This window comes from Carettochelys insculpta, chromosome 2 (assembly GCF_033958435.1).
Source record: "Carettochelys insculpta isolate YL-2023 chromosome 2, ASM3395843v1, whole genome shotgun sequence".
Taxonomy (NCBI): domain Eukaryota; kingdom Metazoa; phylum Chordata; order Testudines; family Carettochelyidae; genus Carettochelys; species Carettochelys insculpta.
In genome coordinates, this window is record NC_134138.1 from 113,604,972 (window position 1) to 113,622,207 (window position 17,236).

A 17,236-nucleotide genomic window follows, 5' to 3' on the forward strand; every position below is an offset into this window, starting at 1 on the left:
TCTAATGAGTTGTTCTGGTCCCATCCCCCTGGAATGTGTTTTGACTTGTGCCTAGTACCTCTTTGGTATATGTGTTCTGTGTTGGGCCTCTTGCTCGCAACTCAGTTTTGAACAGATTGAATGTCTCTAATCCATCATACTCTCATCTGGCAATATCTATAATCCAGCCTGATTTTAGTTAGCTGGATGATTATTTATCATGGGTGCAGCCAAGTTTTTCCCGTGGTCCCATTGAGTTTTACAGCCACTAGTGCAGGCTCCCCGTGTTCTGTGGTGTTTGGCTGTAATTTACCTCCTAAATGTCTTCCAAGAGGCTCAGTAAGCAGTGGAAGTGTTGGTAATGCTGCTAGATGATAGTGACCTCCCTGTGGTTCAGCAAATTCTCTCATTCACCATGGGTGAGGTCCCAGGGGTGCTGAACTAGAGGTTGCACCTGTATTTGCAAAGTCTTGAACACTTTTATCTAAGCCTCACACCAGGCCTGTGATATATGGCCTTATGTTTCAGGTTCTCTTCTTACTATATCAACTAAGACTGTGTTGGTGGTTTCTGTTATTTTGATCTCAATATTTCACTTACGTCAAGAGTAAACATGTGGTATTGCTTACCTATTAGTACTTCAAATACTTTATGCTATGTAGCTTTTATGCATGCCTCTGAAGACTTTAGCCTTGCAAGCTTAAAACATAAGGATGGCCCTAGTGGGTCAGACCAATGAGCCATCTAGCTAAGTGTCCATTGATCCTCACCAAGAATTCTAATAGAATGGTGAGGCATAATTTCGCTCTACAAAAGGGAATTTTTTTTTAAAAATCAGCATTACGTTAGCTATCCTCCAGTTATGTGGTGGAGAGGTTGATTTAAACAATTTCATATTTGAGTTCTTGCAGAACTTTTGGGTAAATGCCATCTGGTACTTGTGACTTACTGTTTAGTCAGTTTTGTTCCCTAATGTGCTGCTCCTGATAGCTTGAATTGGGACGCTTCCTCAGATTTGTCACTTAAATGAATTGTTTGCTGTGAAAACCAGCATAGCAAATTCATTTAGCTTCTATGCAATGACCTTGTCCTCCTTTAATGCTTCTGGTGCACTGTGATCATCTAGTTGCCCCGCTGATTTTGACAGGCTTCATGCATCTGACATACTTAGCAAATTTTTGTTTTGTTTCTTTTTTTACACTCTGCTCTTTACCCATGGTTGCATTTTGGTACTCATATGCTGTTCTTTTGGTTTTCTTTGTTTGATGTAAAGTATACATTTAGCTTTAGAGTCTATTATGGTGTTTTTAAATAGCTTCCATGCAGTTTGCAGACATTTCATCCAGGGTGGATACATACCTGATTTAAAAAAATAAAAATGGGGGTTTGATTTTAAAAAAATAACAAACTACTCAAGTTCTCATTTAAAAATACTGGTGACAATTAAATCTCATCACACACTTGCTGCATATACTCTTAGTCTCATATAAAAATGAATTAATGGATCTAGTCTGTCCAGTCTGACTACTGGCTCTTGCTTCTTGAAAGTTCTAGGCTTTCAATTTCTGTTTCTTCGCAGACTAAAAAGTAAAACATGCAAAGAAAGATACTAGCTAGACAGGACTGGTTTTTTTCTGTGCTTATGTGGTAGTGGCCTTCAGCCAAGCATGGCAAAGGAGTTAAGACATTGTCTTAAAGATAAAGAGATAATATATAGGAAAGGATGGAGGCAGCATAGAAAAGGAGTAGTGGAGTGGACAGAAAAGAGAATAGACACACAGCTTCTTATAGTCTCGCAAACTTTAGCTACAACAAAACTGTCATGGCTTCTGGGTATAAGAGAGACCCACTGTGTGGGACTATTTTGAAGAAATTAGTTCCCTGGGTAAAAAAGAAAATGTGTCAAGTGTAAACAGTACCAGAAGATGATGCAGGGTCTAGTTGCCAGAATGAAACATTATATGAAAAGCTGCTAATTAGGAGAAAATGATGTGGATGAAGATGTGGATCAACTGGTTAGTAACTTCAGTAATTTACCTTGCGATGCATCATTCTTCAACACTGTATGCCTTTTTCAGTATAAGACTTGATTTGACAAGTAAATTCCCAATCTGTTTGCTTTTCTGGAAGTTGCTGGAAATGAAAATTTCTTAGCTAATCCTTACGGTTTGTTTGATTAGATAACCAGATTTAGAATTTCACTCAGGTATATAATACAGAAAGCTGCAGTAAGAGAAATCTAGAGTTGTCAGTTACCATTGAATACCATTTTCTTATTCTGTATTACATAATACGTGCTGCTTATTTTGGAACATCGTAGCCACAGACAACACTGGTGAGACCATAATTTTGTTTCCTATTTTCCCTGTAGCATAACTCAGCTTTCCCAAGGGAACCCCATTCTATACTACTTTTACTCAAAAGAACACAAGTTCCCATGAGTTCAGTGAGGCTTACTCCAAAATTAGGTGCACTTTCAGCACAGTCTTAGATTTCTTGGTAACTTGATTTAAATCAGTGATTGGGGTTTTTTTGTATGTGGGATTTAAATCAATGATTTAAATTGCTTTGATTTTAAATCAGTCCATCCTGATTTCAAAACCTTATGAATATTTAAATTCCTTTTAACTTCCCTTATTTAGCTTATTCATTTTGTAGTAGTCTGCTTTTTGAAGGTCAGTGTTATTGTGGTGGGTTTGTTTGCCGTTTTCCATCCTTTGAGGATGTTAAATATATTATTGTTGCTGTTACCAAATGTTTCACCTATATTTTGCTTCTTGGACCAGATCACATAAACTATTTAGGACTAAAACAAGAATTGCCTATCTCCTTGTGGGTAGTAGGATTGCGTGCTCCAAGAAGCAGTCACTAATAGTATCCAGAACTTTTATCTCTGTATCCCATCCAAAGGTGATACGTACCCAGTCAACATAAGGGTAGTTGAAAGTTTCTTCCCTCCCTCCCTTTATTATTGAGTTTTATGTTTTGGTAGCCTCTGATATATGTGTTTCATATTCACTGTCACCATTGTAGTCAGGTGGTTGGTAGTTTATTCCTATTCCTGTTGACAGTGCGTGCGCCCAGACTGCAGATCTGTCAGAAGAGACCTGCCAGTTGAGAGCTTTCTGTCACCATCCCTGTACGCCTTGTTCCATGGGAAAGAAGGGATGTCTCCAACAGAAGGGTTTTTTCCCGACATTTGGCCCCAGGTGGGGCTGTCTCCAGATCTGAAGAAGTGGGTCTGCCCCATGAAAGCTCATCACCTTATAAATTAGTTTTTAAAGTGCTATAGAACTGCCTTTTTGTTTTGTTAAGATATAGACTAACACGGCTACCTCTCTGTTACTGTGTCCAGTGAGGCTGTGAATCTCTTTGGGGTATATGATCGCTACCATAATGCAAATAATAAATGTAGATATTTTTGTGGTTGCTTGTGTACAAACTAAACTTTAGAAATATTTTCTTGAGTACATGTAAACTCTGAACAAAATTGTCGCAAAAAATATGCATTGATTTCCAATTCTGGTTGTTTCTGCAAACAGTAGTGCAAATACCTTCTGGACATATTTATTGTTTCTTTGCAAAATTGCCATCTGTTTTAACTTTTGTTATTTGAAAATATCAGGATTATGCAAGGCTAGCTGGATAGTAAGACACATAATTCATCATCATAAGAATTACTTTTTATTGTTTCTGGAGTGTGTTATTTCACTGCTAACATGATATTGTAAATCATGTATGGTGCCTTTTTACCTTTTTTTTTTTTTTTTTTTTTTAAAAAGAGGCTAAATGAGAACTTCGTTTGCAAAACCATATCGCAGATATCAGCTGATGGCTGTTAGCTAAATATAAATATTAGGTTAAACTTTAGGTTTTAATTGTGCTAACATACTACATCATAGTATGTGAACTGAGTTTATTACGAAATTTTGAAATCTAATTAACAATATTGCATGTTAAGTTATTGCAAAACAAATGAGTTTTCACTTTGTGTAATGTTAAATACTAGAGGGGGGAGCTCATCTTTACAACCTAATGATCAGGGATGTAGTCCTGCATAATAATTTAGCAAATTTCCATACCAGTGGCGGGAAGGGGTTCTTGCACTAAGGTAACACCATTATATCATCTTCCCCACTAACCTGTTGCAGAACATTTGAGTCATACAACTTGTATATGGCTGTGGAGTTGTTTTTTCTCTTCTGTGTATGGATAGAGCACAGCAATTTCCATCTTGCTCTTCAGAGTGGAAAAAATTTTGAATTGCTGAGCTGAGATTTTTAGTTGAAAACTGCCCGTACCACATAGTTGGACATGTGATTACTCAGCTGACTACGTGTCTTTCGTGTCTTTCGTACTCATTCTCTTGTGGCTGTTTACTGGCTGGTAGTGAATTTGTCTTGTGCAGCTGTGTTATGTTATGGGTGGTCTGTGTAAGTTTTGTAGATCTGTCTTTTCCTCAGGCTGTCCTGCCTCTTAAGTGTTCCTACATGGATACTGTATGTCTTTTTACTCCTCATAACAAGTGCTGACAAATGTATCAAAAGACCACATGAAGAGAGGTGCTTGTGGGATTTGCAGGTAATTGTGGCTGGCAATTAGTTTGAAGTGCAGTCCTGGCTCCTTGTATGGGATATAAGAAGTGACAGAACAAGTAATATGCTTGGAGGCATTTTGTAACATCAAGTTCATGACAATAAACAGCCACAAGAACTCAAAGGAAAGTGGAGTGAACTCAGGAGTCCATAAGTTGTGCACTTTGGAGTAGTTGTTAAGTAGACGAAGATGTGAAATGCTACCTGGAATTTTGTTTCGTGTCTCTCAGTTGGAGAGTGAGGCACAGTGAGAATTTAATACATTCTTTGACTATATAAACTTTTTGAAGCAGGCACAGCCATAAATGTATCACAACAAAACTGTAATCCAGATCAATGAGTGTGGGTGCAAAATAATATGAGTTTCCAACCTACAGAGACTTTTGTGTACTTCTTTAAAGTCTCATTTTATCAGAGATAGATGAGAGAGCACAAGGGACATCACCTTGCGATTTGCCACATAATGGCAGAGATTAGTAAGCATTGTCAACAAACTTGAATGTTTCCTTCTAAATATGCAGTGGGTTACTATATGTTGTGCTTTACAATGTTGAAAGCCATATTCACTTTTTGTGGACATCTGTTATGTTTGAATTTTTCACTACAGTCAGTTCGGGTAAAGTTTTATTGGAATTTTCACTTTAATGGGGGCGGAGGGGAGGAAATATTAGTGTTTGGAATTAGATCAATTCCAAATGCTTGTACTTTGAGCCACCTGAGTTTTTGCAGTAGTTTGTGATAAAATAATATAAAGTTGTTTAGACTGTTTTTAAAAAGTGCTGTGACTAATATTTTTGTAGTACTTTTTTCTTCCAGCTTCCTTTTAAAAATGCATTAGAACAGTCTAAAACATGAGATTAAACGTGTGATTCTTTGATCATTTGTGGGCTTTGGAAGATGTTAAATATGTCAAATTTAAGCCCGTGAAGAGGCCACTAGGAGTTATTCAACCATTAAAGGCAGGAGTGGATAAGAATAGGGAGTATTGCTTAACAGAAGTGGGATTAAATAAAATACTCCTCCCATGTTGCAAATAGCATGACCACCGCCAGCAGCAGTGCAGGGTTTCAATGCCCTGGCCATCAACCACTTTCTAGGCACCTAGAAGGCAGCTCTGAAGGCAGCACAGCCAGAAACAGCAACAATAACCTAAGGGATTATTTCAGATTCCAAATCATGAGTGGTAAAGGGTAACTGATTCTGAATGGAAAGAAGGGTCTGACAGAAAAAAAAAAATTATACACTGAAGTTCGAGACCAGGACTTTTGTTTCTGGTTTAAAATGTTACTATTTTGAACATCAGCTCTGCTGTATTACTGATCTAAGGTTTACTGTGTTACTGATGATGTAAATAGAATGTTAGCATTATGTTATCGCAATAAAAGTTGCTTTCCTGTGACCCCAGTTGGACAGTAGATGATCAGTCACAGGCACATTAGACCTCTCTCCCTCTGAAAGGAGGAGTCAACTACCCTGATACCTCCCAACCTCATTCAACTTGCTTTGTTTCACAAAATCTTTGGGACTTAAGCCATTTTAAGAAGGATAACTTTCCAAAGAGAGAGTATGACAGTGTAGTGTGAATCTGTTGGTAAAAGAGGTCACCATCAAAGTCTTGCATGACAGAATCTCTCACTGTGCAGATTCACAACTCCAGCCCAGACTCCAGTGCAAAGCATAAATGAGCTAAGTATTCCTCTCATAGTCCAGATATAATTTTTCAGAATCATATGCAATTAATTCACTTAGGGCAAAATTCTGGATTGTCATTAATTTTAGTTAGTCTTAAGATGAAAGCTTAAAATTTTCAGGATCTGGCTATTAATGTAGGCATGTTTACATATATATTACAGGCCCTTGCTGCCTGAAGAGGGAAAGTACACACTTTTGCTTTGGGAGCAGGATATGAAACAGCTGGTAGGGCAGCTTAATATTTTAAATAGTGCTGAAGTTTAGAAAAAATTGGTCCATAAAAATAAATTTAACATCTTATTAGTCATTCAAGCTGCTGCAATGTGTAGACCTGTGGTGGGAGCCTTGCCTCAGCATCCCTGCTTGTCATGTCTGTGTGCACCACTCAAAGGGTGCATCTACACGAGCCAGCTACTTCGAAGTAGCCGGCACAACGTCTAATTAGCACGCTTCATGTCTACGCGCACTGTGTGCTATTTCGACACTGAAATCTATGTTAGGCAGTGAGATGTCAAGATCACTATTCCCATCCGAAGATGAGAATAGCGCCCTACTTCGACGTTCAACGTTGAAGTAGGGCGTGTGTAGATGATCTGCGTCTTGCTACTTCAAAATAGCGGGGTCCTCCATGGCGGCCATCAGCTGAGGGGTTGAGAAATGCTTTGTCCAGCTCCTGCAGGGCTCTATGGTCACCGCGTGCAGCAGCCCTTAGCCCAGGGCTTCTGGCGGCTGCTGCTGCTGCAGCTGGGGGTCCATGCTGCATGCACAGGGTCTGCAACCGGTTGTCAGCTCTGTGGATCTTGTGCTGTGCAGGGCAAGTGTGTCTGGGAGGGGCCCTTTAAGGGAGTGGCTTGGGGCTTTGTTGGCCCCTAATTTCGACGGAGAGCGCTTGTGTGTGTGGACACTACGCATTTACTTCCAGAGCGGCTCCTTTTGATGTTCCCTGTTGCTACTTTGACATTGAATGTCGATGGCACCAGCCCTGGAGGACATGTCGACGATACACGTCGAAGTAGCCTATTTCGATGTCCTAACTTTGAAATATGCTACTTTGATGTAGTGTGCTAATGTAGACGTAGCCAAAGTGTCTGGCTGCAAGCACCATGTGCTCTGTGCATCATGAGCCCCTGGAGGAAGAGGCTTCACACGCTGCCCCTAGCACAATCTCATGGCCAATAGGAATGGCCTGGTCCATGTTTGTGAGTTAGGCAGCATGCAAAGCCTCTCTGCCCATCTCCCCTGCCCCCCAGGGGCTTGTTGTGCACAGAGAATATGGCTCCTGCAGCCAGTAGCATAGAGTGGTGTGTGCAGCCATGGCAGGCAGAGAACCTGCTTGATGTGCCTGCTGGACTGCTGGTTACGAGTCACCGAGGTAAGAGCCTCCCTGCTAGAGTCTGCACTTGTCACTCCAGCCCTTTTTCCTGGCCCACCCCCAACCCCCTGCTCACCCTCCTGCACCCATGCCCCAGGTCACAATCCAAACCCCACCACCCCTGCCCTAGGTCACAGCCCCTTCTCAGACCCGCACCCCCATCCTCTGTCCCAGATCACAACCCAAATCCCTTCACTGTGCCCCAGGTCAGAGCCTCCTCCCAAATCCTGCACCTCCTCCTAAACTCCTCCGCCAGGTTAGAATCCTCTCCTGTACCGACATATCCATAATCCTCTCCTAGACCGTGCACCCCTTCCTGCCCTGCAATCACCAGCCCCAGGTCACAACCCCTCCTTCTTCATACAAACTCCCTCCCAGATCCGCGCACCCTTCTGCATCTCCATTCCCTACCCTGAGCTCTCTTGTGCACCCAACCGCCATCCCAGATCCAGCACCTCCTCCATTAATATCTTGGAAGAGTCCAATCCCTGACAGCTTTCCAAATTCTTGGAATGGCCCTTCATCAGAAATAATTGCCTCCCCTGATTTAGGCAATTTTGTATTTCAGATGTGCCAAAATAATCTCCTGTCAATATATTTGCCCAGAAGTCTAGAACAATAAAATGTATATAATCCAAAGATCACGCATAAAAATTATTCCATTGTTGCTTTTATTTGTTAGTTACAAATTGTGTGGGGTTGTCTGCAGTAGTTCTGTTCGTCCCCTTTAAACTGATAGTGACCATCAATATGAGTGCAACTGCTGTTACCTTCCTTGTTAGACATCAAACAGTTCAGAGAAAGACATTGCTTTCTGCATCTGATGTCCTATGCTGTTGCTTTTCTCTACAAAACTCATGAATAATTTTTTATACCTAAATTGACATCTGAGTTGTGCTTTTATCATTAATCTAAAAATATTTCTTTTGCACCTTTTGATTGGTATTCTTTTAAAGCAGAATCCAAGGTAAAGTTCTAGGCATGATCACAAAGCTGTCTTCATGTGCTGGAAAGGTTTCTGTGCATTCATGAAACCACTTGCTCTTTAGCTGCAGAGAGCTGAATAGATGTTTATGAGCCCAAAGCTGTTCTGTTTCCCAGAGACAGAATGTATTAAGATAATAAAGGCAATTTTTTTAGACTGCTGCAAGCTCTATCTCCTTTTATTACTGCAGCATAGAATTTAAAAATAAAGAATCTTTTCCCCCAATATTATATAAATGCAGTTCTGCCCCCTTTGAAACCATTATGACTTCCTGTGTGGTTTCTCATCATGACATATAAATTGTCCTCCGCATCTACCTCTTCTTCCCCGCTTCCCGCCCCATGGAAGGGATAGATTCAATTCCATTTGAAGCCTAACAGTTGTTTTGGTAAGGACTGGAGAGAGAGGGTAATCTGCAAAGGATACACATTTATAAAGAGTAAGTTGAAATATCTATCTGCCTGAAGTCGTTGTTCCACAACTCTTCAGAAGTGTTATGAGCTGGAAGAGCTAGAATATTATTTTTATTTTAGACTGATAACGTTCTCAATGTGAGTGGACCTAAAAGTAAAAAATGTATATGGGGCAGGGGATGAAGGATGGAAAGTAATACACACCCTCTCTGTCCAATTTAAATTGACTTCCATTAAATTTCACTCTAGGAGGGTCATGTAATGGGTCATGTATGTTGTAAATATTTTAATTCTTATAATTTAACTGAAATCTTGACAACAGTCCTCAAAACAGCCTCAGCTTAACCAGTGTTTGCCTTGTTCCGTGTTTTCTGTTATCTGAATGATGCAGAGTAATGTAAAGACTATGCATAATTACATTGTAGATTTTGTCAGGGAGGAAGTCAAAAGTTTTTGGTCAAGTGGGGGACAGTAAGATTTTTTTGAGCATGGAGTGACATTTTTAGTGTTCAGAGTTCATAACGTATAAAGATGAATGGGAGCTGCTCATACTTCTGAAGTACTATTTCAGGCTTTCTACAAATTAAAGGCAATATGGTATGAAATTGTTTTTGTTTTTTATTGCTTTCCTCACAATCCTGAGGGCTAAAAATGACGCTTAGTTTCTGGAGTTCATTTTCACAGGAATATGTGATTCTGCAATATGTGGAGCTCTGAATGTGGCTAAACTCAGTTTTTTTCCAGTCTGTGTGTGGGGTGAGGGGGGTATCTCTCAAATGCTTTACATAAACTTACCTCTTCTAAAAGTGGGCAAATTTCCCCTTTAGAATCCATGGAAATGAAATGATGGTGCACAATGTGAGGCCAGGCATTATATGTGCAGGAGCGTCATGCATCCAACAAATCTTCGGTTCCTTTGGGGAACCTTATTCATTAAGTGCTTTTTATCTTTTTTTAATTATGGTAACGTAGTCTGCTCAAACCCAAAATGTATTTTGTCGCAATAGTACAAAATTGTTTGTACCTAGTAAATGAGACTGCATCGTTGTAGTCCTCAGACTTTTTGCTAGCCACTTGTTTTCAGTCAAGGTAAAGAACTGCTTCCTGTTCTTCATCAAGATCTTAGTCCTCTCTTTCACTCATACCTCATCTTTTTGTATTTGCCCACGTAATTTCAGATGCCTTAATGTATATGTTTTGTTTTTTTGTAGTAGGCTGAAGAGAGCTGCTTATTTTTTACTTGTTGAGCCTACTGATTTGTGATAATTCTCTGGAGACAGCTGTAGCAGCCTAGGTCATTTTTTGCTCTGTCAAGTGATTTTCATAGCAGTTTTATTCTACACTGCATGATAAATCAAGACCTTTTGCGACAAAGATGCTAGGGTTGCGTCTCTCTCTTTTTCTGATGTGTTGCCTTATCCCAGGGTGCATTTTGAGACTTTGCTTGGCTGCACTAAGTATGTATACGTTCAGTACTCCCATTTTATTGCACCACGGAGGTGGTGAAGCACTGGAATGCATTACGTAGAGAGGTAGTGGTAGAATCTCCATCCCTAGAGGTTTTTAAGTTCTGTCTTGACATGGATGATGTAGTTAGGGTTGGTTCTGCTTTGGGCAGGGGGCTGGACTCGATGACCTCCTGAGGCTTCTCCCAGCCCCAAGATTCTATAGTTCTATGGTTTGATACTAACAGGCCACGATTTCTGCTTTAGTATAGTTGTAAGCTCCTGCCAAACTCGTGGCAAATCAAATAGGTGACCGTGTGCTTGAGAGTAAGGCTAAGTCTATACTGCTACTATACTGTGCTGCAACTTTCTGGCTCAGGTGTGTAAAGAAACACCACTTGCCCCCAAACACAGCAAGTTACAAATTACTGTAAAACACCAGTTGAAACCAAGGTTGAGCACTGGAAACTGCACTCACAGTGCAGGTGGCCATGCCCCTCATGGAGGTGGTTTACCTGGAGCTTTAGGCAAGCTCTCTCCCAGTGCTACTGCTGTAGCCACTCTGCCACATTAAAGTGCTGCCTGTGAAGGCACTTACACTTTTAAGGCTTTGTTGCATACTGCTGATCGACCCGCTCAGTCAATCTTCCAGGGTTTTGTTTCACACATGCACAAAATGGTGCCTTCCAGGGTCAGAGTTGACCCTGGAACTCCTCATGGCGAGGATTAAGGAAGGTCAACAGGAGAAGTCAGCCGTATCTAAAATTGCATATCGATGGTCCACTTCTATGTCTAGTATAGCTATAGCCTCAGTGTAGACAAGCTTTAATCTGGTATAACTGTTGTGGAATAACAGAACTGTGCACTCATGCTTAGGTTTTTAAGGGGGCTGAAAGGACCACTCCTGCTTTAGACGGTAATATCTTTTGATACAAGGATATGTTTGTGGAAATGTGTACCTTTTTTTCTTTGTTTGCTCAATGTAGTAATGCTCACATGTTATGAACTGATTGGTTCCACTTCCCATTTTAATGAGTTTTAGCAGAATTCTTGCTGTGTCTGCAGTAAGGAATTTCACAAATTTTCACTGCAAAGAAGACTTTATGTGAAATACCTTACTGCAGCCAATGCTTACAACTTGTTTTAACATGACCTGTAATGTCTTTGACAGTTGATAATTTTTGAAATTGGTCACAGAATATCCTGTTTAAAAATGTAAGTCTCTTTTCCATTCAGAACACTGTAATGTTGTGTTTGACTTAACAATAGGCACAGAAAAAGTACGGCAAGCTCTGGACTGTAAACACCTCCATGTTGTAAATCCTGACTGGCTGTGGAGCTGCTTGGAGCGTTGGGACAAAGTAGAGGAGCAGCTCTTTCCCTTGAAGGATGACTACATCAAAACACAAAGGTAAAATTTAGTATGCAAAAAAAGAAAAAAAAAAGGGCGGGGGGGGACAAGATAAGTTGATCATGTTATTAGACTGATGTTATTCTTACTCTCTCTAGAGAGAGAGTTGATTCATAAGGTATAATAAACACAGAACCGTATGTGAAAATGGTGTGTTTAAGAAAATTCCTTACCGTATTTCAGCCAATTTCTTGTATGCGCTGGACTACCAGTGTGAGGTAGTTGATCCAAACTTTGTATGTTCCTGGGATTAGTAGCACCTCAAGTGGGGACTTTAGTAAAACAGCAACAGCAGACCTGACCACTGGTTCTGAATAATTAATGCTGGGAAGGGCCAACAGGCACCCGGAATGGAGGTGCAGCATAACATAATTATGCAGTCTCATACGCTGTGAGTGTACAGATTCACAGAGTATGAAAAGCCTGAGCAGCTAGCCTTTTTATGCTTCGTAACCAGGAGAAGGAAAGGGAGAACACTTGGGTACAAACAATGTAAGAAGTGAAAAGAGGATAAATATGAGAGTAGAGGAGAAAACACCGATGGGTGAAATAAAACGTGGGTGGTCAGAAAGGAAGAAATGGAGTGGGGTGAATGTCAAATGGGAAGAGAATAAATTTTGGTTGGGAGAGGAGAAACAGAAGAAAAGCTAAAGAAAAATGTCAAAGGGTACAGAGACCCGTAGAGATGATGGGCCCCCTCAAAGGAGGTGATATGACTGGAATAGCTGATGGCAAGGAGCTTTCAATGGAGGTTTTGCTTTTGCTTCTTGTCCTAAGCCTTGTAAATCCTATCTGTGGTCTAGTTTGCAGTACATCAGATAATCTTGTCAATCTTGCAAACAAATTGGACAAGCCTGACCTTCTCTTGAATTGATTGGGAAAATTCACAGTGCTGCAAAAGGTGATGTTGGCAATTTTAATGTATAGCCTCAGCCTTGGGATTTCTTACTGCCTGGAGGGTGTCATCCTTTGATAAAGATTTAACCAAAGTCATGTGTAGATTAACATTTGTACCATAAATAGGATTTATGGTTACCCAGTATGTCTAAAAATGAGGCAGGAACTGAGAATATTTTTTCCAAAGTAAATAGATTGTGATTTTTGATTTTTAAAATGACACTTCCAGATTGAAAGTAATCCTTAACAATCTGACATTCAGTGAATTGCCCGTCACTTCCTCTAAGATCTAAATGTTGTCCTTCCTGCTTACTTAAAATTCTCACTTCAGTTTCACTGAGATGCAGTAAATGTATTCACTTCCATGTATTGAACCCATTAATTTTAAGTAAAATATTGCTCTAGCATCATAGTTTTGCATATTCTTTGTAGACTTTTAAAATATAAACTAGAACTTGAATTGTTCATGTTTAGCAGCATATAAATGTTTTCCTGAAGTCAGATTCTCTGCCATTAAGGCTGTGTCTACACTGGTACAAATCTTCGAAATAGCCATGCTAATGGCCATTTCCAAGACTTACGAATGAGGCACTGAATTGAATATTCAATTTAGCACCTCATTAGCATTCACATGCTGCCAGCCGTGGTGCTTTGAAAACACCGCTTTGAACACCTGTGGGTCAGCACGGCTACATGTGGGTCCTTTTTGAAAGGACCTGGCACATTTCGAAATCCCCTTATTCCTCTCAGCTGAGGGGAATATGGGGATTTTGAAATGTGTGGGGTCGACCCCTGTGTAGCCATGCCAAGACGCAGGCATTCGAAAGCAGCGCTTTCAAAGTGTCACAGTCGTCAGTGTTCAAATCCTAATGAAGCGCTGAATATTCAATTCAGTGCCTCATTAGTAATCTTTGAAAAGGCCATTAGCATGGCTATTTCGAAGATTTGTGCCAAGGTAGTCAAGGTCTAAGAGTTACTTGTTACGATGATTGCTATCCTAGAGGGTGTACAATTTTGGGTGATGAATAAATTACAGAAACAGAAATTCTAAGAAAATAGCCTTTTTACACATAAAAATGAGTTTATTAAGAACACTGAAGATACTTCATAGTTATTATTACCTATCTATTTCATAAAGTGCCTGTTGAACTTAAGTCAGTGTTGTCGCAGATCTTTAAAATGGTTGGCATGTGTAAGCATAGGAGATTAACTTACCTTTGCTGAGCAACCTTCTTAAGATAGGTTTGCCTCCTTCTTACATCACTATATGATGCATAACTAATTTTTTCTGTCCATGTTACTGTATGTTCCCACATGTTACTAATCTGTTAATTTGCTGTATTTGGTGGCATTATCATAGGTTGAACCTCTCCAGTCTTGCACTCTCAGGTTTGGCCAATATTCATGGCCCAGTGTGATTTTAGTTAGCCAGATGTCCATTTATCATGGGTGTGGCCAAGTTTCCCATAATCACATAGTTTGTTTATAGCCAGGAGTCCTGGCTCTCTGTGTTCTGGGCTGCTATTTAGCTGTAATTTACCCCTAAATGTAAGAAGCAAAAAGAGGCAAGTAAATAGTGAAAGACTGGTAATGTGCTAGACAATATTGACTTTCTGTGGGATAGCACATTCTCTGGTTTCGCATTGGTCAGATCCCAAGGGTGCCAGACTAGAGGTTCAAACTGTAAATACTTTTTTCCTAAATTAACCATTTACGTGACTTAGTGCAATTGCAAATTAATTTTGTGGTTTGTAAATAATTTTAATGTGGTAGAAGTTGGTGTATTAATTTTTTGTTTTGCTTTAGGAGTAGTATTGAATGACATTTGTAATATTCTAAAAATCACTGGTACCAATGAATATGTCTGTGTGTGTGCATTTTATCTGGTTTTGTATTTATATTTATAAATTATGGTGACAGATAAATGTTATATTAATTTTAATGCTACAGAGGAAATTGAATTTTAAGATATTTCTGTTCGTAAATGTTGAGAAATATTTTAGAATATTCTCATTTTAGTGGCTATGAAGTATGACATTAAATCTGTTCTCTTCATATACATGCATTATTTCCACTAAGTTCTCTGGGATTTTCATATATGTGCTGAGAACATTTTCTGTTCTGGAAAAAAAAAAAAAAAAAAGCAGATTCGTTTTGCTCTGAAATAATATGTATGACTGCTCCAGTTCTGTTTTGGCAGAATCTGTTTTTTGTCTGAAAGGGAAATCGTGATACTTCCACTTCCCATTACAAATAATTCATGTTTAAGTTTCTAATGTAACTTTTTAAAAATTACATTCAACAGAGAGAACAGTCCTGCCACATTTCCTGATACTCACAGTGCATTCCAGACAGCTCTGTTTCACCCGACGCCCATCCATCCAAAGTTTCAGCCAGGTCCTGAAGTTCGGCTTTATGACCCCAACACTGGAAAGCTAATCAGGAAGGGATCTCAGTCTTCTGGCCAATCTCTGTATATCCAGTCTCCAGCTCCTCCCCTCACACTATCGGTCCACGGGGAGCACTCATCCTTCAGGTACATGAAAGTGTAGCTAAGGATCAGTTATGCTTATTTTCAAATTTTATTGTTCTAAGGTCTCACTTTTTTTGTTGCTTGATAACATTTCATTCAGTTGGCATAGTTAACTTACCTCTTCAAAAATAAAATGGTTTCAACTCTTGCAATATCTTACCAACCTAGTGGGTGTTGCCTTTGAATTTCAGTTTTAAATATGATTTATTCATTACTTTGGTTTTGTTTGGCTATCAAATAAAATACAGTTGACATCAATATCAGTTTTGTTTGAGAACTTTTCCTCTTTGCTTACTCATACACATACTTTCAGATGGGAGAGTAATCTTGTCTCTTACTTTGAGGTTACTTTTTTTTAAAGGAGCATGAACTTTCGTGGGCAAAGACCCACTTCCTAAGGTGCATGAGTAGGGCGGGGGGAGTTCAGAGGAGTATTTAAAGTGGGGGACCCAGTAAAAGGGAGGGCCAGAGCTGGCAAGGTCTATTCAGTCAGGGTGGAAATGGCTCCAAAGTATACAGTTGAGGTTCTTAAATAACTGACCTAATATTCAAAAGTGCTGTGCACTCAGTAATTCCTGTTGAATTACTTTGACGAAATTTAGACACCACCTCTGTATCTGTTTCTCCATCCATAAAATATAGCAAATAATTACTTGATGGAGTATTGGGATTAACTTAATTATCACTGAAAACACTTGAGATCCTCAAAGGTGTACAGAAGTATAAAGCATTACAATAAATGCTGAAATTCAACGTGAATTCTTAATGTTCTCCTTTTCACTATTTCTACCCTTTAAGTCTCTGTTTTACAAAAATCTTATCATCTTTTCTTTTTATCAGAAGCCTCTACGTGCTTTCACTTCTCCTTTCCGCTTTCGTGGTCTTTCTTTTTGTCTCCTTCACTTCCCTTGCCCTTCCTGACATGAATTTATCAAGTTGCATTCTGATACGTGAAAAGGCAGTTTTCTTTTCATCACCTTTTCCTAATCACCACTTGTTCCGCTTGCATTTCATTTTAATACTCTTTTAAATGAACTGGCAAGAAAGAAACAATCTAGACAACAATTATTCTGAGAGAACTTTTGTTGTTCATAATCTGACATTGGGGCTGAGGAATTTGTCTCCAAGTTTCAAGAAGTTGGAAAACTTTAGCGTTGGACTGAGTTCATGTATGACATCCTTAAAGTAGTTTGTATGGAAAGGTTTGTGCTGTGTTAATGTATCTATCAACAAAGTCAAAGGTCAGAACATTTTTTTTTTAATCTCAATATTCTTCCCTTCTACCTCTCCAAGTTTACAAATTACTGAGCCAAATATTCCTGTGGCACTTTATAGATTAACAGATATTTTGGTGCATAAGCTTTTATGGGCAAAGACCTGCTTCATACTGAATTTGTATGCTTCGTACTGAAGCAGGTCTTTGTCCACGAAAGGTTAGGCTCCAAAATATGTTAGTCTGTAAGGTGCCACAGGACTTCTTGTTGTTCTCGAGGATACAGACTAACATGGCTACCTCCCTGATACTTGAGCCAAATACTGACATCCACACAGCTACTTTCACTTTGCTTTGTAATGCAAAAATTCTACCACATGTAAGCCTTCTCTTCCAAAAGGCATACATACATTGGTATATTCAGCAGGGAGAAACCAGTCCCAGAGTAGGCCTTTGGAAAATTTTCTTCTTTTTAATCATGATTGTTCCTCTTCAGCAGTCCGGACAGCCAGTGATCATGGTACAATTGGGCTACTTTGGTTGTAGCCAGAAGTACTGCATGTTATGTCCAACATTTTACAAATTGTCAGAGAAGGAAATATGTAAGAATTTAATAAAGATTTCATAAGGAGAAAATTAGATTTTTAAATAGGAGTATTTTGAAATTTAAAATACAAATAATGAGGTCATGCCTTTTAAGA

General features: G+C 39.4%; 1 protein-coding gene across 1 annotated transcript in view; it reads left to right on the plus strand.

Annotated features, from left to right (window-relative positions):
- The window catches only part of CTDP1 (CTD phosphatase subunit 1), a 189,663-nt gene that overhangs the window by 54,645 nt on the left and 117,782 nt on the right, over positions 1–17,236 (plus strand). Inside the window, exons 9-10 of the mRNA XM_074987564.1 lie at positions 11,751–11,892; positions 15,095–15,325. Of these exons, the coding sequence (XP_074843665.1) occupies positions 11,751–11,892; positions 15,095–15,325 (373 nt within the window). The remainder of the gene's footprint in view (positions 1–11,750; positions 11,893–15,094; positions 15,326–17,236) is intronic.